General features: G+C 43.9%; 1 protein-coding gene across 1 annotated transcript in view; it reads left to right on the top strand.

Moving 5' to 3' along the window:
• TDRD9 (tudor domain containing 9) overlaps positions 1 to 26124 on the top strand; it is a 2841455-nt gene that overhangs the window by 1876964 nt on the left and 938367 nt on the right. Inside the window, exon 31 of the mRNA XM_044074496.1 lies at positions 2011 to 2120. Within this exon, the coding sequence (XP_043930431.1) occupies positions 2011 to 2120 (110 nt within the window). The remainder of the gene's footprint in view (positions 1 to 2010; positions 2121 to 26124) is intronic.

Genomic DNA, 26124 nt, shown 5'->3' with positions numbered 1-26124 from the left:
ACATTCCACCAGGGCAACCTCCACCTCTGCAGCTTTTCTCAGAGGGGTCCCCACCAGGGACATCCTGGAGGCTGCAAGATGGACATCTGTTCATACCTTCACCAAGCATTACCACCTGCCTATCTTCTCCAAATCCAGGGTAGGCTTTACCACCGAAGTTTTGCATGGCATCCTAGCCAGCCCCCCAGTCTTCTTGACTGCCTCCACCCTTTTCTTTAGCTTTGGGAATCAACACAAATGTGATGTCTGCAACAGTGAAACACGAAGAACATAGTACAGTTGTGTACACATACCATAAATGTAGATGTCCGAGTGTATTTACTGTTGCAGTCCTGGTTTCCCTCCCTCCATCCCCCTTATCTCTCTCTCTCCCTTTCTCTCCTTACAGGGAATTTTTGCTATTTACTTTGTACTGGTGGTGTTCTTCCACCATAACCTAGCTCCCTATTTGGGGCCTCCTGACAGTCAGGGCAAGAAAAACTGATGTAATGGTGTCGGCTGCCTGATTTTATAGCACTAATGACCTGACGTCAGTCCTGGAGCAACAGCAACTGACGCAGAAATACTAAGCCTCTGGTATTCAGGCCGACTGAGGGCTACCCCTGGCAGGATAACCCAAATGTGATGACTGCAACGGTGAATACACTCGAACATCTACATTTATGGTAAGTGTACACGACTGTACTTTCCTGAAATCACACAATACATGTGTGCTTTTTTGTTTTGTTTTGACTTAACCTTTGCCCCCAGTCTAAACCACCGTGACATCATGATTGTTTGCCAACAGTGCCTTAACCTGGACATGTCCTACACCTTCTGCATTGCTCAGGACTAAATCCAGAATAGTTTCCTTTCTGTTACAGACCTTCTTTAACCTATACTTGTTTCCAGCCTGCAAGTTTGATGAGTTTGAAGTTCATCTTTTGGGAAGATGCTTTCTTTGGTAGCCATTAGCTCTGGTTGCAAGATCTTGTAAGTACATACCCTGATTTGCAAGGGTTACTTGAGCTTTCACACACGAGAACTGGGTATCCCTTAAGACTAATGCACATTTGGTACTGAGGGTGCTTTCAAAACTTCCTGAAGAAGTTACTTGCATTCTTGTTTTCATTGTACTAAATTCTGGTGGAGGAATAGTCGTCATTACTATGCATTGCCAACTCAAGTACTAACCAAACGGGATGCATCTGTTTCCTTTGTCATGGGTGAGAAAGGGTCCTAAATAAGCAAATCTGGTCTAATGAGATTGCTGATCGCATTTTCTTGGTGGTTGACCACCACTTAACCAGTGTAGTGAAAAGGCACTCCACCATAAGTGTGAATTCTTCCATTGCATTTTTCAAGAATTTGTCCATTGTGGACATTAGTGCTGCTCCCACCCGATAATTGGTTCACACAGGAGGTAGGCCTCCTTTGATATTTCAGTACATCAGGGTTTTGCCTTCTGACCTCTAAATACACGCTTCCTTTTTGAGTTATTTTGCATTGTTTGTGATTTGTTTCATGCTTGTTACCTGTTAATTGAGGTTATTTTAATTCAGAAGTAATAAATGTGCATACCCATATCAGTTGATACTTGGTATCCTCTGTCCTTCATTTATCCACCTTCCATCCTCCTGTTTGACAACTCTTCCTTCCATCTTGTGGTGAATAGTCGTGTTAAACATGTTAGGTGTTTGTTCTTGTGCATGACTTAAATATTTTCTTGTTCAGGTTCCATGGATCACATAAGAACTCTGTTAGAGCTATTTTCTGGCACCATGGTCGGCTTGTGCACACCAAACATGGGAACCTGGAGAGTAGAATAAATATGCTGAGGAACGGATCACATTTAAAAAAAAAGTATTCCCAGCCTTTGCACATTGCAGAGGACTATTTCAAAGATCAGCTAATACGTAATATAGTAGCATACTTCCTTTTGATAAAGCAGCATATTTTTAATTCATTTTGGAAATGTTTTTGTCTTTCTTGCATTAAACATTTATGTGTTTGCCTTTTTTCCTTTTTCAGAACTGTTTGGATGGAGAGAGAGAGTGTAAATTCCATTGTGATAAATGTGATTCCTGAAGATACTCAACAGAGAATTCTGATTGCCGCTTCTGTATCAGTAAATGCATCCGGTAACTTGAAAATTGTTTATATCTGAAGTTCTTTGACTATTGTATTCAATTCAGTTGTGGCTTGTGCGCCCTTTCTCAGTGCATTCCAGGCCATGTTTTGCTCACCTTCAAGTTAAAGCCTATGAGTGACCTCTTTGAAGGTGGTTAAATGGCAAAGAACATAGGTCAAGCACTGGTTTCCCTTGTGTGGCTTTATTAGAAGAGGTCACTAAACATTTGTATCTTTTTCCCTGCTGGTTTGGTTTGATGCACATCTCAGTGATGCCATCATCCACCATCCTGTAACTCTCTTGTTTGGAAGGCACCCCACATCTCTACTGGGTCCCATGTACCACATTGTGCCTTAGTTTTATCAAGACAGAGGAGAAGTTATTGAATACTTCATTTTTTCTAACCAATCTCAGTGGCATAAATTTCATTTCTTAAAGCAGAAACTCGAGCACTATGCTAAGTAGGCAAACCAAAAAGCACCTTAATGTCCTTATTGTTTTGCATGTCTGTTTATTCGACTATATTAGTTTGGTAAACTTTACATGAGGTGCTGCTGCTTGTGCACTGTTTTGTTCAAGCATGAAGACTTTTGTTTTAACAGAGTTAAAAAGATGTTGGTAATTGTTAACTAAAACTTTGCATTTAATAATTTATTTTTGCATTACAAGAGGACTTCATTTTTGTTCCATCACAGAAACGTCAAAGATATTGCTTTTTCTTAAAAAGTTTAGAATACTTATATACTGCAGTGTCTGTATGTATGGTAAACACTGTAAATTTCATCTCAATGGATGCCAGTTCTGTAGCAGCCAAAAATGTACCATCTTAGTTGTTAACAGTACAGCAGTAAACTAGCAAAAGCAGCTTGATCACCTCTGTGACCATACAATGTTACAGCAAGAGGATAAAGTCTTGTCTATATGCATGGTCTTGTGATCTGGACTTGAAAACCCAGTGTAATGGCTAAATTTTGGAACTTGATAAGTCTCACAACTAAATCTCAGCACAAAATTATTGTTTGGATCCACTACATCTACTTGGGACCTGCTTTCACACGACTGCAGCTCGGTCACAAGAGCTATGAACTTGTTACTTCACAAGCAACTATGATGTTAGTAGAAAGCATTTTTATGGAAGGAGGAGAAAGAAAGTTGTTTACCACCATGTGGAAGGCTTTACCTCATACTCCCTTACTTTAGTCTCACTCCAGAGCCATTGCATATTAGAGAGAGTTCACCAACCAGCAGTATAGCACCTGTCTCGCTCATTTTCTGAGGTGCACTGACTTCATCCTTCTCAAAGTTCATTATTGTGCGAGTTACAAATATTACGGTCTTCCTCATCTATGAACCCAGCAGTGAAACATGAGCAAATGCCAACTCGAGCTGTTATAGTTGAGCAACTTGGCCTTATGCTTGGGTGGTCTAAGCAAGTGATTGTAGCCCCTTTGTAGTATCTAGGCTCTGTGCTTGGGTGCCTGTGTATCTGATTACAGTAGGCTGTGATTCTAAGGGTCTATATTAAATCAGCGAACACTTAAAATAACGAACACTGATTTATCAACCCTTTAAAATTGAAAGCTTGAAACCCCGAAGACACAGAACAGCATTTTTTTTCCCAGGGGGAAAAAATCTCTGTTCCACAAAAAAAAAAAAAAAAAATACACACAAAACTTCAAATATACCAACTCCGAGATTGCACCACTGTGGAGGAAATGGCAAAGTCCTGAAAACGGCCCAGTGATTTTTTTCCCTGGGAAAAAGAATCGCTATTCCATGTCTTCAGGTTTTCAAGCTTTTGCTTTTACAGGGTCGATAAATCAGCATTAACTATTTTAAGCATTCACTGATTTAATATAGAGTCTAAGCCCATTGGTTCCTGGCTCTGTTACGACGCATGCAGTTTGGATCTCAGGCTTAGTAAAGTTTTACTGTTCAGTGCATAACAACCTTGGATCTTCTAAGTGTTCCTGCAGTCAGCAAGTCACAAGGCAGGACCTGCACTGACTTTTTCATTATTGCCTACAAGAGTTGCGCAATGTGAAGTAATATCACCTGTCACAACACTTGTGCCTGGCCAACTGAAGAAGGTAATGAAAGAAATTGTAGGCCATTTTCAACTTCCACAGAATGGTAGTGTATATGTCTTATACAGACATAAACAAAAAACTGAGTGAAGGAAGGAGAAGTATAAAGGGGCCAGGCATCAACCAGCTCCTATTCTTGCTGAATCCATCCCTGTGGAGGCTTATATTTCTTTATACTCTTTGTGCTGTTCTTTGACTAGCTAGCAGTGGCCAAGGCTCTTCTTCCTTAACGAAGATGTCATATACTTCATGCTGGATGCTGTCTTCTTGGGGAGTTTTCACTCAGCTAGCTTTTACAAGATCTCTCATGGATAAACTCCTTAAAAGGAAGTTTGCAGTTTTCACAGTATGGAAGAATTTTATAAATCTGTTTTGGTCCAAATATATTTTTGTTCATGTTGTTATAGCCAGCACCTCCCCAAGATGTTGAGCCCCTTGTGGACTAAGGATGCCAATAAAAATCAGAACAGCTTGTTTTCCCTCTCCTACTGGTGTCAGCTAAGTTACCATATGTCAGTCATGATTGTTGGGGCTGTCTTTGGAGAAGCAAGGTTCAGTTTTTCGTCTAAAAGGTCCTTTTATGAAGGACCAGAGGGTTCTCAACATAGTCATGGATGGCCAAGCCTTAGAGGCTGTAGATCCTCTTCTGGAAATGGTTGTGCTCAGAGATCAGCCCTTGATGCAGAACTGCTTTGAATAAGCCCTTTACTGTACTACTCAGAAGTAAAACAGAGACATTCCTCCTTTTAAAATTGAGTTCACCCCACCCCAACTCATACATGCAGCACACACGCACACACCTCTTGGTTTTGAGTAGAAGGTTCACTTCCATTTCTTCTTTGACCTCTGCGACTTTTGAGTGCATAGACTGCTTCAACACTACTTACGTTTCATATTGTAAGTCTTCATAGCTTCATGCTTGGGCTATCACGGTGCACATGAATGGCATTAATAGACATGATGGCTGCCTTTAGGCAGATCCCACTCTGGCATCTGCACAAGTTTTTCTTCATTTTGCTGTTGGTGGGCATCACTTTCAGTGGTGTGATTTGGAATCTTCTGTAACTAGAGTGGTTATCAGTGTACAAGCCATGCTGATGGGGTGAGATTTGCAGGAGACAGAACTATACTTGTTCCACCTGTCTGGATGTTGGCCCTGTCTTGGGAGTTCCTAGAACAGATTCTGCTACAGTTGCATTCCCTATGTAGCCATAAAGTAGAACAAGTTTTCATTGATTCCATCAGAGTATTTCCTTCACAAATACTGAATTAGACAGTCTCCTTTGAATGGCATAAGTAGTCATTGTATTTGCAGCCTGGTTGATACAGGAAGCTCCAGGCTATGTCCTGACCCTCTTGCATCATCTTGGCCAGATGCTATGATTTTCACATTTCGAAAGAAACAATTGCTGTAATTAACTGTGAGCTGTCAGATTCTGTAGATAATTCAAATGCTTACAGATATTTTCTTCCTGTTAGACCCCTGTTGCTGGGTTTTGTAGTGGTTGCTAAACCCTTGCTAATCTAAAAATGTGTGTCTTATTTCTTAAACCGTGTTAATTACAAAAAGAAAATAGCAGATGCAGTGAGAAAGCAAGGATAACTACCAGATCAGCTTGTATGGTGAAAGCAGTAGCGAATAAATAAATAACATTAAAGTAAAAACATACAGATAAGTGTGTCATGATGCATTCTGATCTTACCATTGTTTTGTGCGCGCACACTCTCTCTCTCTCTCTCTCTCACACACACACACACACACACACACACACACAATATGTATCGGGCAACAATGGAAAATGTGAATATCCTTATGTGGTGACAGTATACCACACCCTAACATAGCCGCATATAATAAGTTTAATCTTAGTTCATAAATGCCTAAGTGATGATACAATGGCTGCTATGATGGGTGTTAAATTTCTTGACCTTAATACTAATAATGTAAATAACTTAATTTACTTGCTTACTGTTAGATTTGCACTAAGATGTGCCTTTTTTTCATTGTAGAGCAGGTATGCTATTGAATGCTTTGCCATTGTGAATTAGATGCATTAAAGAATTATGGAAATTTAAAGTATTGCTGAGTTCATGGTTTAAAATATCATCAGTGCGTCATGGACTTTAATCAAGCAAATTCTTCAATAGCTTGTATAAGCCCTGAATTTGGTAACAACTTCACATAATAGTTGAAACATGGTGAAACAAAAGGTTTATCAAGTATACAAGGCTCTGGCAGACCCAAAAATAAATTTGTTGATTGAGGATGATAAACAAGGCTAACACCTTAAATGAAAAGAATGTTCTATTTTAAATTAAGAAATTCAGAAGTGTAGGAGTCCTCATACATACTACACTAAGATAAATGCCTCTGCAGTGAACTTTGAGTTTATTCAAGCCAGAAAAGAAGCTAGCAGAAAAATGTACACAGCCCTTCAGATGTATGATGCACAGAATGGTATTATGAGAGCGAGATGTACCTCTAGAAAAATAAATCTAGAATCAAAAATGCAGGTAAAAAGACTGAGGACTGTAAAATGTAATTGTTAATGAAGGTGAAAAGTATATCCAGTGAAGTAAAACATAAAGGCTTAAAAGAAGCCAGAGACGTATTCATGCATGTGTGAAGCTACACTAGACAGTAAGTAAGACTGAAAATAGTGTTTGTACTATGTTGGTCAGTTCCCACTCAGAGGTTATTGTCCAGAAAACAGTCATCCATAAAAGATATGTGTTCAGAGAAAATACAAATGAAAAATCAGATAGAAATAATAAAAGAGAGGAAAATACTTGTGATTTACAGAAAATGAAGACATATTGCAGTAAGACTGGAAATAATAATGAAGTTGTTAAATTAAGAGAGGAAAACTGTGTATCCTGAGGAACTTAAACAGATTAATAGTGAGACCCGCAGTGGTGGTGCTGCGGTAGCGTTGTCGCCTCACAGTTAAGACGCTGTCCGGTTCGATTCTCAGCTAGAGCATCTTCTGCGTGGAGACATGCGTGAATGGGCGTACCTTCGTTGAAGGTTGTGCGTCAGGGCTGGTAACTCGGCATGTAAAAATCAACTACCAATCATTAGCGGACCGGAGTTCCACTGTGGCGACCCCTAACCAGGAAAAGCCGAAAGACACAAAAAACAGTAAGCCAAGACAACATCTCTGCTGTTAGACTAGCCAGGGCAAGATATTTGGAAAATGACTATGGTAAGATTACTGCCAAAACAAAGTTTTGTAGCACTCTGCTACACACATAATTCAGTCTTTTACCAGTAAATATTTGTTTAGATGAAAATTAAGTGGCAGCTTCCTTGTTCGATTTCAAATTTATGGAAGTGCTTAAAATTAAACATCTACAAAACTTCCTGTACATACACACACACACACACACACACACCAGGGGAATTTGCACACATTGACACAGAATTAACTCCAGTATTCCCACTGCATGTAAGAATCCCTTTCCAGCTAAGAAGATTAGTTGAAGAGGAACAGGAGAAATAAAATATGGGCATTACTGTACATGCATTATGTACAAACTTCAAGATTCTCCTGTAGCTACTTTCCAGGAAAACTGGTAAGGTAACTATTTCCTCTGTTATTTTAGTAGATACCAGAGCATTCCAAAGAGAAATAGAGACTAATCGGTTGTAGGTTGTTTAAGATGTGAGCTGATTTGAACCAAGAATGTTTAACAAACAGGATTTAAGATTACATTACCACGAACTGTGAGATGTATTCAGAAAGCAGAATCTCAATACTCAGACCTAATAAACAGAGACTAATATTTGATATTAGACTGCTGAAAATTTTGAACTTGTAATTCAATATTAATAGCATAACAAAAAAATTAGAAACTGCAGATATGGTATAGATGGCAGAAGTGAAAAAGATCATAATGAGAGACTGAGGAAAGTACTGAACTGATGAAGAGAGCAGGGTAACCTCACTGTATGACTTTTGTAAGAATGTGCTGGAATTTTGGATTAATTTTTTTTGAGGTAGAGCAGAATTGTCAAGTGCAGTTAAAATTAATAATGAAGCATGAAAAAAATCTATCAAATTCACAAACATCTATAACCAAAGTAATGTTAGCGCAATGCAGTGAAACAAAAGTAACAACCTACATTTTTGGCACCCACTGTGGCTGATGTCTCTGTGTACTCCTTCTGTAACCATCTTTGGTTGTTTGTTTTCTTAATTTTTTAATTTTTAGACATGCAAATTTTATCCACATTGAACACGTATGATAGAGAAACATTGCCAGAAATTGGTAAACAACCTTATTATATGGTCCTTAACTTGCTGGATCATGACTACTTACTCCATTGGAACTTTTGCAGGAGGGGCCTGCTTGTAGCGGAGCCACGTGAAGAATGCAACTGGAAGAAGGAGCGACCCAAGCAGGGACGAGGCAAGAGAGGCAGGCTACATGCTAAACTAAAGGCTAAGGCTAGTAGACCACCTCTCCCTAGCCTTCTGCTTGCTAATGTTCGATTTCTTGAGAATAAAATGGATAAACTTGGAACCAGGATTATGTCTCATCGAGAAGGGAGAGACTGCTGCGCTTTGATTTTCAGAGAAACCTCGATCTGAAGTTGTTTTTATTTGCTGTTCAACCTGAGGCACTCTGATCTGGCATGGATCTGACTCTGCTGCATACTCCAGCATCGGATCCAAAGTCCAAGCTTCTCCCCTTCCCATAATGCTCCTGTCTCCCTCCTCCCTGTAGATCTCATTTGTTGCTCGTTAGAACAGCAGTGTGGTTCCTTAGCTTCAAGCTACTTTTATAGTAAGTGGTTAATTTATTGGCTTTTTTCTTCACTCTTCTGTCGCCTTTATCTTCTCCTTACCCTTTCTACCCTACCCTCTCCCTGTGCATGCAGGCGTCAGTTTAAAAAAAAAAACTTTCTGTTTATCCTCCTTTCCTTGTGTGGGTGAGTGAGTGTGTGGTTTGTTTTTTCCTGTTTGCCATGGCTGATACCACCAAACTAGGCTTCAGGAAATGTTCAGAGTGTGGACATAAGCTTTCCCCGTCTGATGGCTATACTCTGTATATGGTCTGTTTGGGTGTACCTCACCTGGACACCACCTGCTTAATCTGCGTGGGCTTCAACCCCCGCACTTTGATTGAGAGGAGGAACAAACTGATTCTTAAGGGCCTCCTTCCTACATCCTCGGAGGCCTCTACTTCTTCCTCCACCCCAGCTTCTGTGACTTAACCTGCCACTAAAAAGTCCAGGGATGAGGAGAAGGGCTCAGTCAAAGAGCGGGATCGGCCTAGGAAGTGGTCCCCAGACCACTCTTCCTCGGTCGAACTCAAAGCCAAGTCTTGCCCGGGTCTGAGCTGTAGCTCTCCTTGGCTCCAGTCGCCTTGTTTTTCACTGGATCCGGAGACCTCCCAGGCTTGGTCCCCTCTTTCTCTGCCTCCCCTCGGTGCCACTGCAGGCCCAGGTTGGTGGCTTCTTCAATCTGCCCCTCTCAGAGCATGTCTGAAGCCGAGGTGGACAGGATGATGCAGAAGTTTATTTGGGCCCAGATTCAGTTGGGAGTTTTGCCTGCTCCTTCCCCCTCTGGGAGCATGCAGTCCATTCTTCTGCCCATTACTGCTTCTCTGATCCGACCTCCGGTTTTGGAGTCATCGAGTCTGAGGTTTCCCGGTGTCGAGGGATCGGCGCTGATGTGTCTTGGTACCTCAAAGGCAAATTTTGCCATGAGTGGTTCGGCTCCGACGTTCTAGAAGCTGACCAACTCTCGGAGCCATAGCCTCACATTCAGGTCCAAGGAGATTGTTAGACTTCAAGGCTTTTGAGGTCGTCCCTTCCTCTTGGAGCCTTGGTGCCAGGAGGCTCAGCTCTGGCTCCCCCCTCAACGCAGGGGAAAGTGGATCCGGCCTTGGCCTTGCCAACTTCAGGAATCCACTCACCTTCAGCCTTTGAGGTGGTGGAGAGGGTCCTCTCAGCTCCTTTGCGACCCTTGATGCTTTCCTCCTCAGAGTCTGTCCTGACTTCCTCTTTTTCTGGCCCGGAATATGCCGTCCTGCTCCCTCAGGGACAGTCTATTGCCACTTTGCTCCAGGACATTCCCCCATGGGAATTCCCAGAGGCTTCCAAGTCTTCTCCGGAATTCCTGTCCATGGAGATCCCTTGGAAGCGTACATGCAAGAGGAGGCACTTGTCCTCCCCTCTTGAGTCCCTCATGGATGATAACGACTTGGAGGAAAGGGAGGGTTCTCCTTGATCACCCACTGAGGATGTCTCCTTTGGAGACATCATAGAGATCCTTCAGCAATGCGGTGGGTGGTCAACCCAGAAGCCCAGCTCGGGCGAGTCTGTATTCCTAGAGGCATTTAGCACAGGACCCTCTACCTCCTGGTTGTCCCCTTCCACAGATCCTCTAGTGGACCTGATTTCTTCTAGGGCATGGAAGGAGCCGGATATGGTTGAGCTTATTACCAGGCACCCAGCTAATGTACTCCGTGCTCCTTCAGACAGACAATACTGGTCCAAGCGGTCCCCAGTCGATGCCATAGTGGTTGCGGCGGCTACCAATAAAGAGCTCACACAGGAGAGCTCTTCACTTCATCCTCCAGACAGGGAGTCTTGGGTGATGGATCGTTTTTGAAAGCGAACTTGTGTCAGACACCTTTGTCTTGCGTGCGCTGAATTATTTGGCACATGTAATCAGACTGCAGAAGGACCTGGTTAAAGAGGTCGCTGAGTCTGCCCCAGGGTCCATGTCTGTGGAAAAGAAAGTTTTTGCTTCCCGCATGGTCAGCCTTACTTCCATCTCCAATACGTCCATGAGGCTCCTCTGACATGCTACCAAGGGCGCCTCTAGGGCTGCAGGAACAGGCATGTCCATTAGGTGGCATGCTGGCTCTGTTTTTTTTTGCTTTTTTGGAGTCCTTCAAGGAATTTTCACAAACGCCTCCTATGATGGCTCCACCTTGTTTGGAAAAACAGTTCACAACACCTTAGTTTAGAGCGAGGAGGAACAGGAAGACTTTGCCGTCGGGATCCGCTTCTTGACCCACAGCGATCCTTCTCCTGGTATCAGTGTGGGGTACGGAAGATCTGGTTCCAGAAGTCTCAAGGTTCTTCCCAAGATGCTCAAGATTCGCCTTCCCCCAGAGGCACAGGGGGATAAGATAGACACCGATCTTGTGGAGAGGGGGTCAGAAGAACCAAGGATCTCATGATTCCTTCCTGAACAGGCCCTTCCAGTAATCTTGAGGGGTTGCCTGACTGCTCATCTCTGGAGGCAGTTGGGGGGGGGGGGCAATTATCTCTACACCCAATAGCCTGGGAGTCCATTACGAATGATCGTTGGGTTCTGCAGATCATATCCAGAGGCTATTCAGTCTTGTTTCTTCATTTCTCAGTTCCACCCAGATACCCCTCCGATGTGCCACCTGGTCATTGGGAGGAGGCAGCCATAGAAGTTGTCAGGCTGCTCGAAAAACGAGTCATCCAGCCCATCCCCCCCAGAACAGTCTGGATTCTGCATTTATTCCAGCTTCTTTTTGGTGCCAAAGAAAGTGGGGGACTTAAGACCCATTCTGGATCTTTCAACCCTGAACCTGTCAGTTACCAGGACAAAGTTCCAGGTGGTCACCCTTCAATCCATTCTGCCCTTCCGTGCAGATCAATGATTGGATGTGCTCGGTGGACTTCCAGGACATGTGCTATCATGTCAAGGTGGATGGGTGCTCCCGGAAGTTCTTCTGCTTCCGGTTGGGAGCCAAGCATTTTCAGTTCAGAGCGCTCCCCTTTGGCTCACCACCTCCCCTTGTATGTTCACCAAAGTGATGGTGATAGTGGCTGCTCACCTGCTGCTGCTGCAGGAGTTTCAGGTCTTTCCCTGTCTGGACGATTGGTTCCTCTCCCGACATCAACAAATTCAAGCTAGGGATCATCTGCTTCAGGCTGCTCATTACCTGGGTATAACCATAAACCTCAACAAGTCTCAGCTGACGCCAATGCAGGTATTGGATTTCATAGGAGCTTGGCTAGATAATACCCAGGGCAGGGTGTTTTTGTCTCAGGACAGACTATTATCACTCTGTTGTCATGTGCTTTACATCCTCCAAGCCAACCTTCCCCCAGCAGGTTTAGTTCTTCGGACATTGGGATCTGTGGCAACCACGATCACTCTCATCCCAACTGCACGTCTTCATATGAGGATTCTGCAATGGACCTTAGCCATTCAGTGATCCTTGCTAAACCTTTCCTTGTCACACCCTGTTTGTCTATCCCGTGTATGGAAGGACTCCCTTCTTTGGTGGCTCCAATCCCTGGACCTCCTCCAGGGTCATCCGTTTGTTCTTCCCTCCCCCACGATCACGGTGTCCAGGGAAGCCTCCCTGCTCAGGTGGGGGGGGGGGCATTGCATGGGAAGGACAGTCCAAGGCATGTGGTCCTCCCTGGAGACCAATCTGCATATAAGTGTCCTGGAGATGAGGGTGGTGCTCTTAGCATTGCAAGCTCTCCATGCCTTTCTTCTTCTGGGGACTATTGCTATACAGATGGACAATATGCCGGTAGTCTGGTACATCAACAAATGGGGGGGTGCCATATCTTATCCCCTTTGTCATGAAGTTATGAGATTGAGGGAGTGGGCAATCTCTACTGGCCATTTTCTGGTAGCAACAGACATTCCGGGAGGTCCAACATTTTGGCGGACAGGCTCAGCACGTCTATTCTGATGCTTTACATGTGGTCTCTGAATCCTTCAGTAGCGGAAAAGAGCTTTCTAAAGTGGGGTCAACCTTGTTGTGATCTCTTTCCAATGCAAAGTGCAGTAAGTATTTCGCTCTGAACCCCCCTTAATGAGAGTCCCCCAGAGACGCTCTAGTTCACGCTTGACCCTCTGATCAACTGTATGCTTATCCTCTGCTCCCTCTAATTCCCATCTTTGTTCAGAAAGCTCGACGGCTGGGAAGATGAGTGAATCCTTATTGCCCACTTCTAGCCTAGCCAAGTTTGGTTCCCCACTCTGTGGTCTCATGTAATGTGTCCTCCTTGGACTCTAGTTCTGGTTCCAGAGCTGATTACACATACCTGAGGGAGTCCTCACCCAGACTTAGTCATCCTGAAGCTCAGTGCTTGGCTGCTCCAATTCCTGTGATAGCTAGGACTCCCGGGCTGTCTTCTCCTGTTAAGAAAATCTTGGTAGCAGCTCAGAAATCTTTCACCAGGAAGGTTTATTCAAGTAAATGGAAGTGTTCCTCGATATGGGTTTCTCTGCATGACCTGGATCCTTTCACTGCACCAGTTTCGGCCATTTTGGAATTTTTGGCAGACATCTTTAATTATGGCACTAGTTTCTCTACAGCTAATGTGCAACTGGCAACGATTTCCAACATTCACATTGGTGAAAATTCGCCGTCATTGGCTTTTGCTAAGCCCTTTTTGAAAGACATCTTTCTTGTTAGGCCCTCAGTTAGGGACCAAGTGCCCCCTTGGGATCTTACCCTTGTGCTGCAGGCCTTGGTTTCTCCTCCTTTCGAGCCAGTGGCCACGGTTGACTTGCAGTTTTTGTCATGGAAGATGGCTGTTTTGGTAGTGATTACCTCAGCCAAGAGAACTTCTGAGGTCCACTCCTTATCTGTCAAGCCCCCTTACATGATCTTATATAAGGACCAGGGGCTCACTGCAGACCAATCCATCCTTTCTCTCGAAGGTGGCATCAGCTTCTAATATTAACCAGGTCATTAATTTACTAGTTTTCTTACCAAATTTCCAAAATAAAGGAGAGTACAAATTGCAGTTGCTTGATGTACACATGCAGCTGTGTTTCTGTTTGCATAGAAGAAAATCTTTCCGTAAGTCAGACTCTCGGTTTCCTTGTCCAAACCTTTCTTGGGTAAGCCTGTTTCTAAAGTCACTGTCGCTCAATGGATTTCTGAATGCATCTCCCTGGCCTATTGAGCCAAAGGGTTATCTCCACCAGGAAATGTCTGGGCGCATTCTACCAGGTCTTTTGCTACATCTGCAGCCTTTTAGTCCAGGGTTTCTTTAGATGATATTTGCTCTGCAGCTACCTGGGCATCATCTCACGTGTTTATCTCCCATTATAAATTGGACCTCCTTTCCAGGGGCAGGTTATCCTTTGGCTCAGCTGTGCTCCGGAACATCCTTTCTTGAGGACTGCCCAGGGTTGATTGGTAGCTGGGGATTCTGTCCCTCAGGTTGAAGAGCAAGTGAAAACAACAGCTTCAGATAAATAAGTTATGTACTTGCCATAATGTTCCATCTGAGTTGTTGCTTTTCATTTGTCTTCAACCTTCCCTCACTTTTTCCCCCTGACTTATGTGGGCTGTGCAGTGGATTGGATGGAAGTCATAGTCCATCTGTACTGGCTAAAATTTTTTTTCTTGGAGAAGCCTGTCATTGGTTGTGCCAGATTTGTAGGCATGTTGTGTAGTTGGGGAAACTGCTGTTCTGCAACAAACTCGATCTGAGGGGAGGGGGGAGATGGGGGCATTATAGGTAGGGGAGGAGCGTGGACTTTAGATCTGATGTTGGAGTATGCAGCCGAGTCGGATCTGTGCCGGATCAGAGTCCCTCAGGTTGAAAACAAATGAAAAGCAACAACTCAGATGGAATGTTATGGTAAGTACGTAACTTATTTTTACTGGATAATATTCCAGAATCAGATGTTCAGGTTACACACGCATTCCATTCATTGTAGGGACTATACAGTGGCATCTGGTAAACTCAAAGGTAGGGGACCTCGCATTTACATTAACAATCGATGGTGCTCAGACCTGCAAAGTGTCAGTAAATGCTGTTTGAGTGATTTAGAGTACCTAATGCTGAAATGCAGACCCTTTTATTTACCAAGAGAGTTTGCCACTGTTTTCATTATATTCCTCTACACTCCAACCCTACAGCAGCATTAGAGACATTGTATGATGTTATAAACATACAAGAAAACAAACATCTTGATGCAGTGTTTGTAGTGGCTTGTGGCTTTAACCACTGTGACTTACGGACTGTGATGCCAGCATATCAGCAGCACTTTAGTTTCCAACATGGGAGAAAAACACATTGGAACATGTGTATAGTAAATTGAAGGGGGCATATAAGGCTGTACCTTGCCTCCACTTTGGAGTGTCTGACCAAGTGAAAACAAAAAACTAAGCATTTGACTCCTATCCCTGAAGGAGTCCGAGATTGGCAGTCTTTCACTAACTGATGCAGGCCTTTATGGCCCACAGGCTCTTGTCCCTCCACTATAGCTGTGCTCAGCCTTAGGCCTGCCTCTGCCATGTCTCTCCCCTGCCCAAAGAGGAGAGAAGGGACTAGAACCTTACTACTACTCTTCTGAAGAGTCCATTTCTTATACATCCCAGATTGCCTCTCCTTTACAGTACTATTCACCAGATGAGGAATCCATTGAAGGGGACTCCTACAAGAGGACATTACTTTTGATGAAACTATAACTAAGATGAAAGAGTACTTTAAATAGGACACTACCCAGATGACTGACACCCAGAGGAGGTATTTTGAACTCCTTCAAGTGGGGTCTCCCTCCTCATCAGCTATCCCACTTGTCTTTCTTGCCTATTTGGATGCTTTTACCTCTGCATCCAAAAATCCTGACTCTCAACCACCTGCACGTAAAAGACCAGACAGGTTTTATAAGGTACCCGATGAGCAAAAATTCTTAGTTACTCCCCCACCCCCACCCCCGGCAGACCCTGCAGTTATTGCTGTCTCCCCAGACAAGCAATCCAGACTTGCTCCTTCTGCATCTCTTTTACCTACTGATAGACAGCAAAAGCATGGACAGAATTGGGAAAAAAGTGTACACCTCTTCCACCCTGGCCTTCCGTGCTATTAATTACCAGACACATATGATAAAGTATGCCCTGGACCTTGTCTCACAAGCAACCAATCTCCTGGCTGCCACACCTGACTGCCCTACTAAATCAGACATAGCATCTAAACTGTCTCTGCCTTCACAGGTAGCCAGACATTCCATTAGGTGCAGTTATGATGCTGCAGAGGCCACTGCTAGGTCAGCAGTTTCTGCTTCTGTCCTCTGCAGATATTTTTGGCTACACCTACAACCTCTTCCAGAACACTTCAAAACTAAAATTATGAATGCCCCTTTAGACCGTAACCTTTTGTTTGGAAAACAATCTGCAGAACTTTTTAAAACCTGCAGGAGAAAAGCAAGGAACTGCAGGACATCAAGCATTTGTTTGTGTCCCCTATTCCCAAGTATTACAGGAACTACCCTTCAAAAACCTCATTTGTAAGGAGAACCCCTTCCTCTGGCACCCCCTCCTCCACCAAGCACAGGAGAGGAACCAGAAGGCAAACATTCTTCAGACCTTTTACCTCTCAACCAACTCCTAGACAGCCTTTTCAGGATAGAAATGCACCCAGCAATGCATGACTGCCTTGCCCACCTGTCCCACTTTTTATCATTTTGGAAAACCATCACTTCAGACCAATGGGTACTGACCTGTCATTCAAAACGGATACTTCCTTTCTTGGAGGGGAAAAGCCCATCCCAAGGCCCATTCTCTTTTCCCCAAAAAATCAAGCCCACCTCCTGCCACAAATTCTTCAAGACCTCCAAAAACTAGGAACAATAGAACCTGTTCGTCCAGGTCAGGAAGGAAAAGGGTTTTACTTGAGACTCTTTCTGTCCCCAAAAAGGATGACCCTTGGAGACCTATACTGGATCTATCCTTCCTAAACCAATTCCTAAAGGTTCCATCATTCAAAATGCTTTCCATTCCCACCCATTCTCCCTGTTATCCAAGACCAGGCCTTCATGGCCACACTGGATCTAAAGGAGGCTTACCTTTATATCCCCATAAAGCCCTCTAACGAAAATACTTGTTTTTCTGGACCCTGCTGTCATTTTGTTTACAGCCTTGCCCTTTGGTTTGTCTACTGCACCCAGAGTGTTCACAAAATGCCTAGTCCCAGCTATTGCTTACTGCAGGACCAAAGGTATCCAACTCTATCCCTACCTAGATGACATTATTCTTCTAGCAGAGTCAGAAACCCTTCTCAAAGACCACCTCAAGTTCACCACTCCCTTATTCAAAACCTGGGCTTCACCCTTAACATAAACAAATCCTCCTTGCTCCCTCAGGAAGGCAAAGTCTTTCTGGGCTGCAGAATCAGGACAGATCTGGTGTGGGCCTTTCTTACCCAGGAAAAGGTCCACTCCCTCTCCACTTAATTTCAAACCTTTTACTGTAACCCCATATTTCTGGAAGACAATTGCTGCAACTCCTGGGACTCATGGCAGCCAACATTCCTATGCTTCCTTTGGCAAGAATGCACATGCAAAAGTTCCAGTGGTACCTCAAGAACGTGTGGTCACAACACCTGCACTCTCTGGAAAAGCAAATTCCATTTTTGCCCTGCTTCAAATCAGAGCTAAGGTGGTGGATTCTACAAATCCGTCACAACCTGGGACTGCCACTCGAAATGCCCACCCCAATCCAGTTCATGCACACAGATGCATCTGACCTAGGATGGGGAGCCACCTGCAAAGATTTCAGGTTTCAGAAAACATGGAATCCTGCCCTTCAAAAGAAACCTATCAATGTCATGGAGATGACTACAGTTCTCTTGGCCCTGGAGGTTTTCCTTCCTACCCTCCATCCGGGCCCCTTCTAATATTCAGAGACAACACCACAGTCATGTGGTATCTCAACAAACGAGGGACCAATACCTACCTCCTTTGCAGAATAACTCTACAAATCTGGGACCTCGCCTCCAGCCACAACCTGTCCCTGCAGGCGTCATACATCCCCACTCAGGACAACAAACAAGCAGATGATCTCAGCAGAACATCTCCTCTACAGAACGAGTGGATGTTGAACAGGGAAACTTTTTAGACCTTGTCCACCGATGGAGCACTCCTCAAGTGGATCTGTTTGCCTCCCCCCCAGAAGAGACCATTTCTGCACCAAGGATCACTCCCCACTAGCCTGGAGAGTAGATGCCTTCAGCATTCCTTGGAAGGGACTGTTTCTTTATGCTTCCCCCTTCCCTCTAATCCAAAAGTTCTGAAAATCAGGAAGGACAAACCAAAAATCTTGCTGGTGACCCCCTACTGGCCAAGGCAACACTAGTTCCCCCCTACTTCACTCACTAGCCAAGGGCAATATCACCACAAGTTACCCCACAAGGTGGACCTTCTCACACAACAAAAGGGAACCCTAATCCATCCTCACCTACAGATGTTAGCACTAACACTCTGGGGGATAAGCTTCTAATCTCTTTTAGACACCACTACTCAGAGGACGTGCTTACAGTCCTGAGGGAGGCCAGGAAACCTGCAACCAGGAAATCATACTTATCAAAATAGGAGAGATTCTCCAAATGGTGTCTACATAAGGACAGGGACCCCAACGAAGCAGACCCTTCCCTAGTCCTTACATATGTGTGTGAACTCATTAAGAATGGCCTTTCTTATTCATCAGTGAAAGTCCACCTTTCAGCCATCTCTGCCTGCCTGCCTCTAGATCTCCCTTTACTATCCAGGCTAGATGTTGAACTTTTTCTGAGAGAGGTCTTACACATCAGACCACCTAGAAAACCCATCCTGTCACTCTGGGACCTAAACTTTGTCCTGGAAAAACTAACACTTGCCCCATTTGAGCTGGCTAACAATGCTACTTTACAATTGTATACATGTAAGATTGTATTGTTGGTTGCCATCACTTCTGCTAGGAGACTGTCAGAGTTACAGGCTCTCATGGCCTGCCCCCTACACTATCTTCCACAAGGACAGGGTGACCTTATGCACTAACCCTTCCTTCATGCTTAGTGGTAAACGAACTGTCCTTAAATCAATCTATTCACCTGCCTACCTTTTTCCGCTCTCCAACTAACAATAGTGAGAAGATTTTCCATCATTCCCTGGATGTACACAGACAACTTAGATTCTACCTAGACAAAACTAAGTCCTTCAGAAAATCTGACCAACTATTTGTCTCCTTCCACCCCAGGGCTATGGGCAAGGCAGTTTCCAAGCAAACTATTTCAGGTTGGATCAGAAAATCCATTTCCTTCTACAACCCACACCATGGCAAACATTTACCTCATGGGGTGAGGGCTCATTCCACCAGAGTGATGGCTACTTCCAAAGCCTTCCTTAAAGGGCTGGACACAACTTTCATTATGGAAGCTGCGACCTGGTCCATTATTCGCACCTTCACCAGACACTACAAGCTAGATCAAGTTTCCAGAGCCAGGACAGGCTTTGCTAGAGCAATCCTGCAGGGGGTTCTGGAATCTTCCACCTCTACCTCCACCCTTCCCTATAACTAGCTGTGGTACTGTACCACAGTAAGAATATTGCAACATAGGAATAGAACATAGAATAGTTATGTAAAATCTTACCATAACCATAGATGTCCTTCTCTTCCATGTTGCAGTATTCCATCCCTCCCACCTCCCCTTGCATTAAGTTTGGACTACATACCTATTTCCTAGCTATTAGGAAGTTCTACCCTTCACCAAGAGCAACTAGCCAGCATATGACACTTGACAATTCTGGCTGACAATAACTTATTACTCTCTTTGAGATGGTCTGTCTGGCCTTCAAGTTCTGAGGTCTGTGCGTGCAGATGTCACATTTAAGGTCCCTGTTTTATGGCCCTACGTGTGACATAGGTTCATAGGTAGGTACTAGGCTGTCGGCCTTGGGGCCTATACAAGCCCAGCCAAAAAGGTACCCTGGCTTTTGCCACCCAAGAAAATTATTTTCCGGTGCCGCTGTCGAGCAGAGCCACAGAGGTGATCCCCGGGGTGACTTTCCTATTTCACATCCAATCAATATTTTTATTGGAGTGCTAATGAGGAGCTTTGTTTGATATAGATAGGTAGTTTATTCCAGAGTATGGGAAGTCTCTGGGACAGGAATCTATCCCTCCAGCATGTTCTCTTTATTGTGGTGACCAGGTTTAGGTCCCTAGAGCCTGTAGCTCGGAGAGATTGGGATTTCTTTAAGTGGAGCATGTCCAATAGCTCTGGGTTTGACATAGCTTTGTATGTTAGGGAGAGATCACCTCTGAGTAGGTGATATGCGATGGAGTAAAGATGGAGTTTTTTGAGACTGTCTGCATAGGGCATTGGTTTGAGGCCGGTTATCCTCTTTATGAGGTATTTCTGCGGCCTTTCTAGTTGTTGTAGATGTCTTGTGTGGTACATACCAAAAGGGGTGTTGTACTGTATGATGGGTCTAATGAGTGATGACTAGAGGGGAAAAATGACCTCTTCTTTTCTGGTTGAGAAACCTTTTGTGATGAGGTGTGCCACATAGAAGGATTTCTTGACTGCTGTGGCGATGTGATTATCAAAGGAGAGACTACTGTCCACCTGTGTCCCAAGCTCTCTTATCACACTTTTGGTGTTACTGCCGCCTATGTTGTAGTTCACGGGTACAGAGTTTTTACCAAAGGGGATGACAGTGCACTTTTTGGCATTGAGCTTGAGGCCATGGCTTTGACACCAGGCATCTGTCTTAGTCAGGCCCTTTTGTAGGATGTCCACATCGTTAGGATTTTCGATTATGGCTCCTAGTTTGCAGTCATCTGCAAACTTCGTTAGCCAAAAACCTTCTGTGTTAGCCTGTACATCAGAGAAGTTGATACCAAACAGGAGAGGACCCAGGACTGAACCCTGTGGTACTCCACTTGTCACTGGTCTGAAGTCGGATTTGGAGTCTGCTACTTTCACAGTGTGGGTTCTGTCAGTGAGCCAGTTGGCAACCCATCTTGTGACATAGGGATTTATACCTAGTTTAGTGAGTTTATCTATAATTCCAGAGTGTGGGATGGTGTCGAAAGCCTTGGCAAGATCTAGATAAGCTGTGCGAACCACCTTACCCTTGTCTACGACTTTGGTGACTTCTTCAAAAAAATCTGTCAGGTTTAGGAGACACGGTCTGCGTTTTACAAACCGGAACTGGGTGGGGTCCAGAGTTTGGAGATTACCAATCATCTTCTTCTTTCGGCTGTTCCCATTAGGGGTCGCCACAGCGGATCACCTGTTTCCATTTCTTCCTGTCCTCTGCATCTTGCTCTGTCACACCAACCACCTGCATGTCCTCTCTCACCACATCCATAAATCTTCTCTTAGGCCTTCCTTTTTTCTTGTTACCTGGTAGCTTCATCCTTAGCATCTTTTTCCCAATATACTCATCATCCCTCCTCAGCACATGTCCAAACCAATGTAATCTTGCCTCTCTGGCTTTTGTTTATAAGTTCCATGATAATACATTCCATGGCCTTGCAGACCAGGCTCGTCAGGCTAATGGGGCGGTAGTTCCTGGGGTCCGTGGTGGCTCCCCCCTTGTGAAGTGGGATAACCGTCGCTGTGCGCCATTCAGCAGGCACAAAGCCTGAGGTGAGGCTATGATTGAACATGGTACCTAGTGGGGTGCCAGTTCGTTCTGTAGTTCATGTAGAACGCAGCCTGGGATGTTGTCTGGTCCCATGGATGCTGTGTTCTTGGCTTTGGAGAGTGTGTTTTTTACCTGTGAAGTTGTGATTACAGGAACTTTGCATTCTTCCGGTATAGAGATGGGCTCTTTAGGGGGTGAGAGGGGGTGGTAAAGTTAACACCGAACCTATCTGCCAGGATGTTGGCAATATCAGTTGGGTCTGTATATTTAGTGCCATTGTGCTGTAACTCAGAGCAGATCTGAGTGTTACCATTGAGATTCTTGACATAGCTATTGAATGCTTTGTGGTTGTCTTTAGAATCAGTGGCAATTTCGTTTTCGTAGCTAGCTTTGGAGGATTTTATCAGGGATCGCAGCTTCTTAGTGAGGCTGACCAGGGAGCTCCTCCACTCATAGGAGTTTACTCTCTTTTGCAACAGTTTCTTCCTTCTGTTGTACAGTTTGTTTATGGCAGGGGACCACTAGATTGGCTTCCTTTTTTTGGAGGTTAGCGTCTTGGTTCTGTTTGGGATAGCACGATCCATGCACTCATGTAAGTGCTTATAAAGTGCAATTGTGTAGGATTCAGTAGTCGTAACTGTATTGTCCATCTGCATGGGTGTCATGAAGTTCACCACTTCTGTCTTAAGAGGCATGAAGTTGGCTTTGGAGAAATTTTTTACCATGGTTTCCTTAATGAGGGGTGGGGGCAGGATGTGGATATCTAGGGTAATTAGCTTATGGTCGGATTGGACCAATGAGGCATTGACTTCAGTTGTGGAACACCGGTCACTCATGCTGGTAATGACTTGATCTAGGATATTGCTGCCCCTGGTGGGGGTGTGGATAAGTTGATCCAGGGCATTGGGGTTTATAAATTCCAGAAAGCATTGAGCAAAGGAGTTGGTACATGAGTAGTTTTCCCAGTTAATGGTGGGGTAGTTGAAATCGCCCATTATTAGGGTGTTTGGTTGAACCCTAATATTTTCCAGTACATCAAGAAAAGAGGAGTGGGAATCCTGGGCATGGTGGGTGATCTGTAGCAAGCTACAATCTGGATTGCAGTTTTGCCCAGAGTTAGTTGCACTTGGATAACCTCTGCTGCCTTATGCTGAGCAACTAGCCTGGAGGTGTGGATATCCTTAATGAATATGGACACACCTCCGCCTTTGGTGTTCCGGTCCAGGTTACATGGCCGAAAAGTGTGGCATGAGTTATAGCCTGGTAGTGCAGGGGTGCTCTCTGGAGTCTTGAACCAGGTGTCATTCACTGGACAGATGTCGATGTTCTTCATTTTAAGGAGTGCCTCGAGTGAGTGCATTTTGAGATTTAGATTTCTAGCATTCAGTAGCATCACCCTCAGTTTTTGCTTGCCTGTTCCTGTTACAGTGGTGAATTTGTCATTTGAACCTTGCCTAAAAAAGGCACTATGGGGGGTGGCAAGAACCTTAGCCAGTATCCAGAATTCCAGGGGTGGCCGGTGCAGGCCATCTCTGGCAAAGCATCATGGTCTGTCGACCATGTCATCACAGGCAGACAGATACTGGATCCTGACAGGCAGCTGACCATAACCTTCCCTTTGTTTAGCCTGGTGACTGGGAACATCAGTGTGCCTGACTATAGAGTCAACTATGACTAGTATGCTTGGTATGTTGTTTTGCCTTATTGGCTGTGGTTGAGTGGCACACTGAGTCTGCGGGCTATGTGTCATTTGGGTTGTGTTGGGAGGTGGAGGTTGCTTGCATTTCTGCTTTGGAGGTCTCTGTTGCTTGAGCAGATTATTATTGAGAGCCTCCGCGAATGTTTTTGTGTTTCTATGTGTGGATTTTGGTGGTGTAGATTTAGTGAGACTATGTGATGAGTGTGGTGTGGTGCAAGTGTTTACCTTCTCCTCTTGACTGTCAAGTTCAGTCTTGATTGGAGAGAGCTTTACCTCCAGTTTGGCTAGATAAGTGCATCTCTCACAGGTTGTTGTGTTGGGTGGTAGGAGGAGAGGGTTGTCTGTGTACATGAGGCAATTTCTGCATTGCCCCAAGATGCCCAGATTCATCGGATAGACAGGAGAGAACACTGGGAGCTGACCCTTGGACATGCCTGGATAAAAAAATATTTTCCTCTAGATAAGTGAGGAACATGCGTACAAGAGCTGTTTTTCTCTAAGCAAGTGAGGAAAGCAAATACCAAAACTGTTTTCCTCTAGGTAATGAGGAAGGTTGAGTGCTGTAGTAATTTGTAGCTTATTTGGTTGCTTACAAGTTCTGAACTAGCGCTGATCACGAATAAGCAAATTCAAGTGCTAAAACTAAGAATCTGTATCTGGACTGAACTAGTTACAGGAAAGGGGGGGGAACAAGTGCAAATGCTGGCTTTTAAATCAGAAAGTTGAGAGAGATGGAAAAACTGCCCAAACGGCCAATAACTGCAATTTCTGGGCCATAACCACTCCTTATGTGGTAGATAAGGTTACCTAGTGCTTAACCACTCCCACTGATAAGCTAGAAGGCTTCCCTCCAACACAGAAAGCTTGGGGCGGGGCTCAGAAGCTCACATACAGTCCTGGATACAGCAAATCTGAATCTGGACTACACTAGTTACAGGAAAGGCACTTTTATTTATATATATATATATATATATATATATATATATATATATATATATATATATATATATATATATACACAGAAAAGTAGCTAAAACAGCAGTAAAAACAATTCAAATGCAGTGCAAGCTAGCACACTTGAGTTTTTAGCAATGTTAGACCAAACAGTTTAAAAAATGCAATTAAATTAAAAATGACTAAAAACAAGTGCAGAAGGAGTCTATTAGGCAGAATGAGATACAGAGATGGGACTGGGGGGAGTGTCCCAGATCAAATCTACAGTGGGGGCGGACAACTGCAAAAGCCTCAAAATAAACAACAAGACAAGAATAGTGAGGGTGGGTAGGGGAAAACCAGCACCTTCAGCAGAGATCTGAAAAGCTATACAGTGAAACAAAAATAACAGTGCACAACTCTGAAGTCAGCCAGCAATGATATAAAATTAGTCAAACAACAATTACCAGTACACAACTCTGAAGTGCCAGAAAAATATACTCAGTTCTGTACATCTCCAGATAGTTTGAAGAGCACTCTGTTAGGACACAGGAACTCTCCAGTAATGATATCATCCCATGCACCTAGAGCAACCAGGCTTAAAGGGAGAGTGTCAAAGATGCAGCTCCCAGAACACTTCCTTTTTTTTTTTCACCAATGCATCCTTTAACTTGTATAAAGTGCATCTATGTCACTCTTTCTGCACCTCTCCCAATAGTTTTTTACCAATTTCGCTCTTTTTATTCCAGGAGCGTCCCGCTCTCAGTCTGGCTAAGATAGTACCACCCTCAGTGTGACGTTAGCATACACACTCCTTCCCTACCCTCAGCTCTTTAAATATGACATTTCCCAGCACTATTTTTCTTCCCTTGGGAAAAAGAACGCAACCCTGCTGTGGTTCCAATCCTTTCTTTTAAAGAAGTATGTACTCAGGTTGAATAACCTCCTCTGTAAGTTCAAACTTTTATGCGGCGATAATACTTCTCAATTGATAAGAATATTGCTGAATGTCTGCATTTCTGCCTCATATGTTTGGTCATTCTTTCATAAAATTGTGACTTTCTGGCAAACCATTAATCATTTTATTTAACAATGGCAGATGTTTTAGTTTCAGATGTCATACCCTTTATAGACAAAACATGCTAATGCACAACTTGGTATTCCATCAAGTTTCGATGTTTGTGCGTGAAATATTTAAAAAGTTCGTTCCACTTTTAGTAATAGCTTTGTCCAGATTTCTTGCTCTAAGAGGTATGAGATGTATGGTGCCGATGTCCTGATGTAACTAACTTCAAGTAATGCAAATCAGACAAAAATATTGCCGATCCCTAATTTTCTGTACTGTAAAGCACCAGTGCACACTATATCAGCTGTTTGCTGCATCGTAGCTATTTGCTAAACCTTTTTTTTTTCTTTTCTTTTTTATAACTACAGCTGGAGAGCTGAAACAGAAGCGCTCCATGCAGGCAGGTCTACACTGTTCCAACCGGGCTCCCTGGGGGTACTGATCCCTTAATTTAAGTACCCAGATGCTCCCCAGTGTACTGTACATCCCCGTACAGTGGGTCTGTTGTGCGGTCTATACTGCAGCAGCTGTTTGCTGCATCTTAGCTATTGCTTAACCTTTTTTTAAACTAAAATGGGAGAGCTGAAACTGAAGTGCTCCATGCAAACAAATCAAGCTAATGCAAAACCTGTTGTTATGTCAACTTTCGAAGTAAGACGAATATTTAAAATCCCTATTTTGCACCTTCGTCCCACTTTTAATAATGGCTTAGTCTACATTTCTTGCTCTACTGTACTGTAAAGCACCAGTTTGCGGACCACAAATTGCAGTATAGCAGCTGTTTGCTGCTTCGTATTTGCTAAACCTTTTTTTTCTTTTAACTAAAACTGGAGAGCGGT

Source organism: Protopterus annectens, chromosome 6.part0 (assembly GCF_019279795.1).
Source record: "Protopterus annectens isolate FY-2018-M chromosome 6.part0, PAN1.0, whole genome shotgun sequence".
Lineage (NCBI taxonomy): Eukaryota > Metazoa > Chordata > Ceratodontiformes > Protopteridae > Protopterus > Protopterus annectens.
Note: the sequence above shows the minus strand (reverse complement) of the source record. Positions and strands in the feature narration are given on the sequence as shown.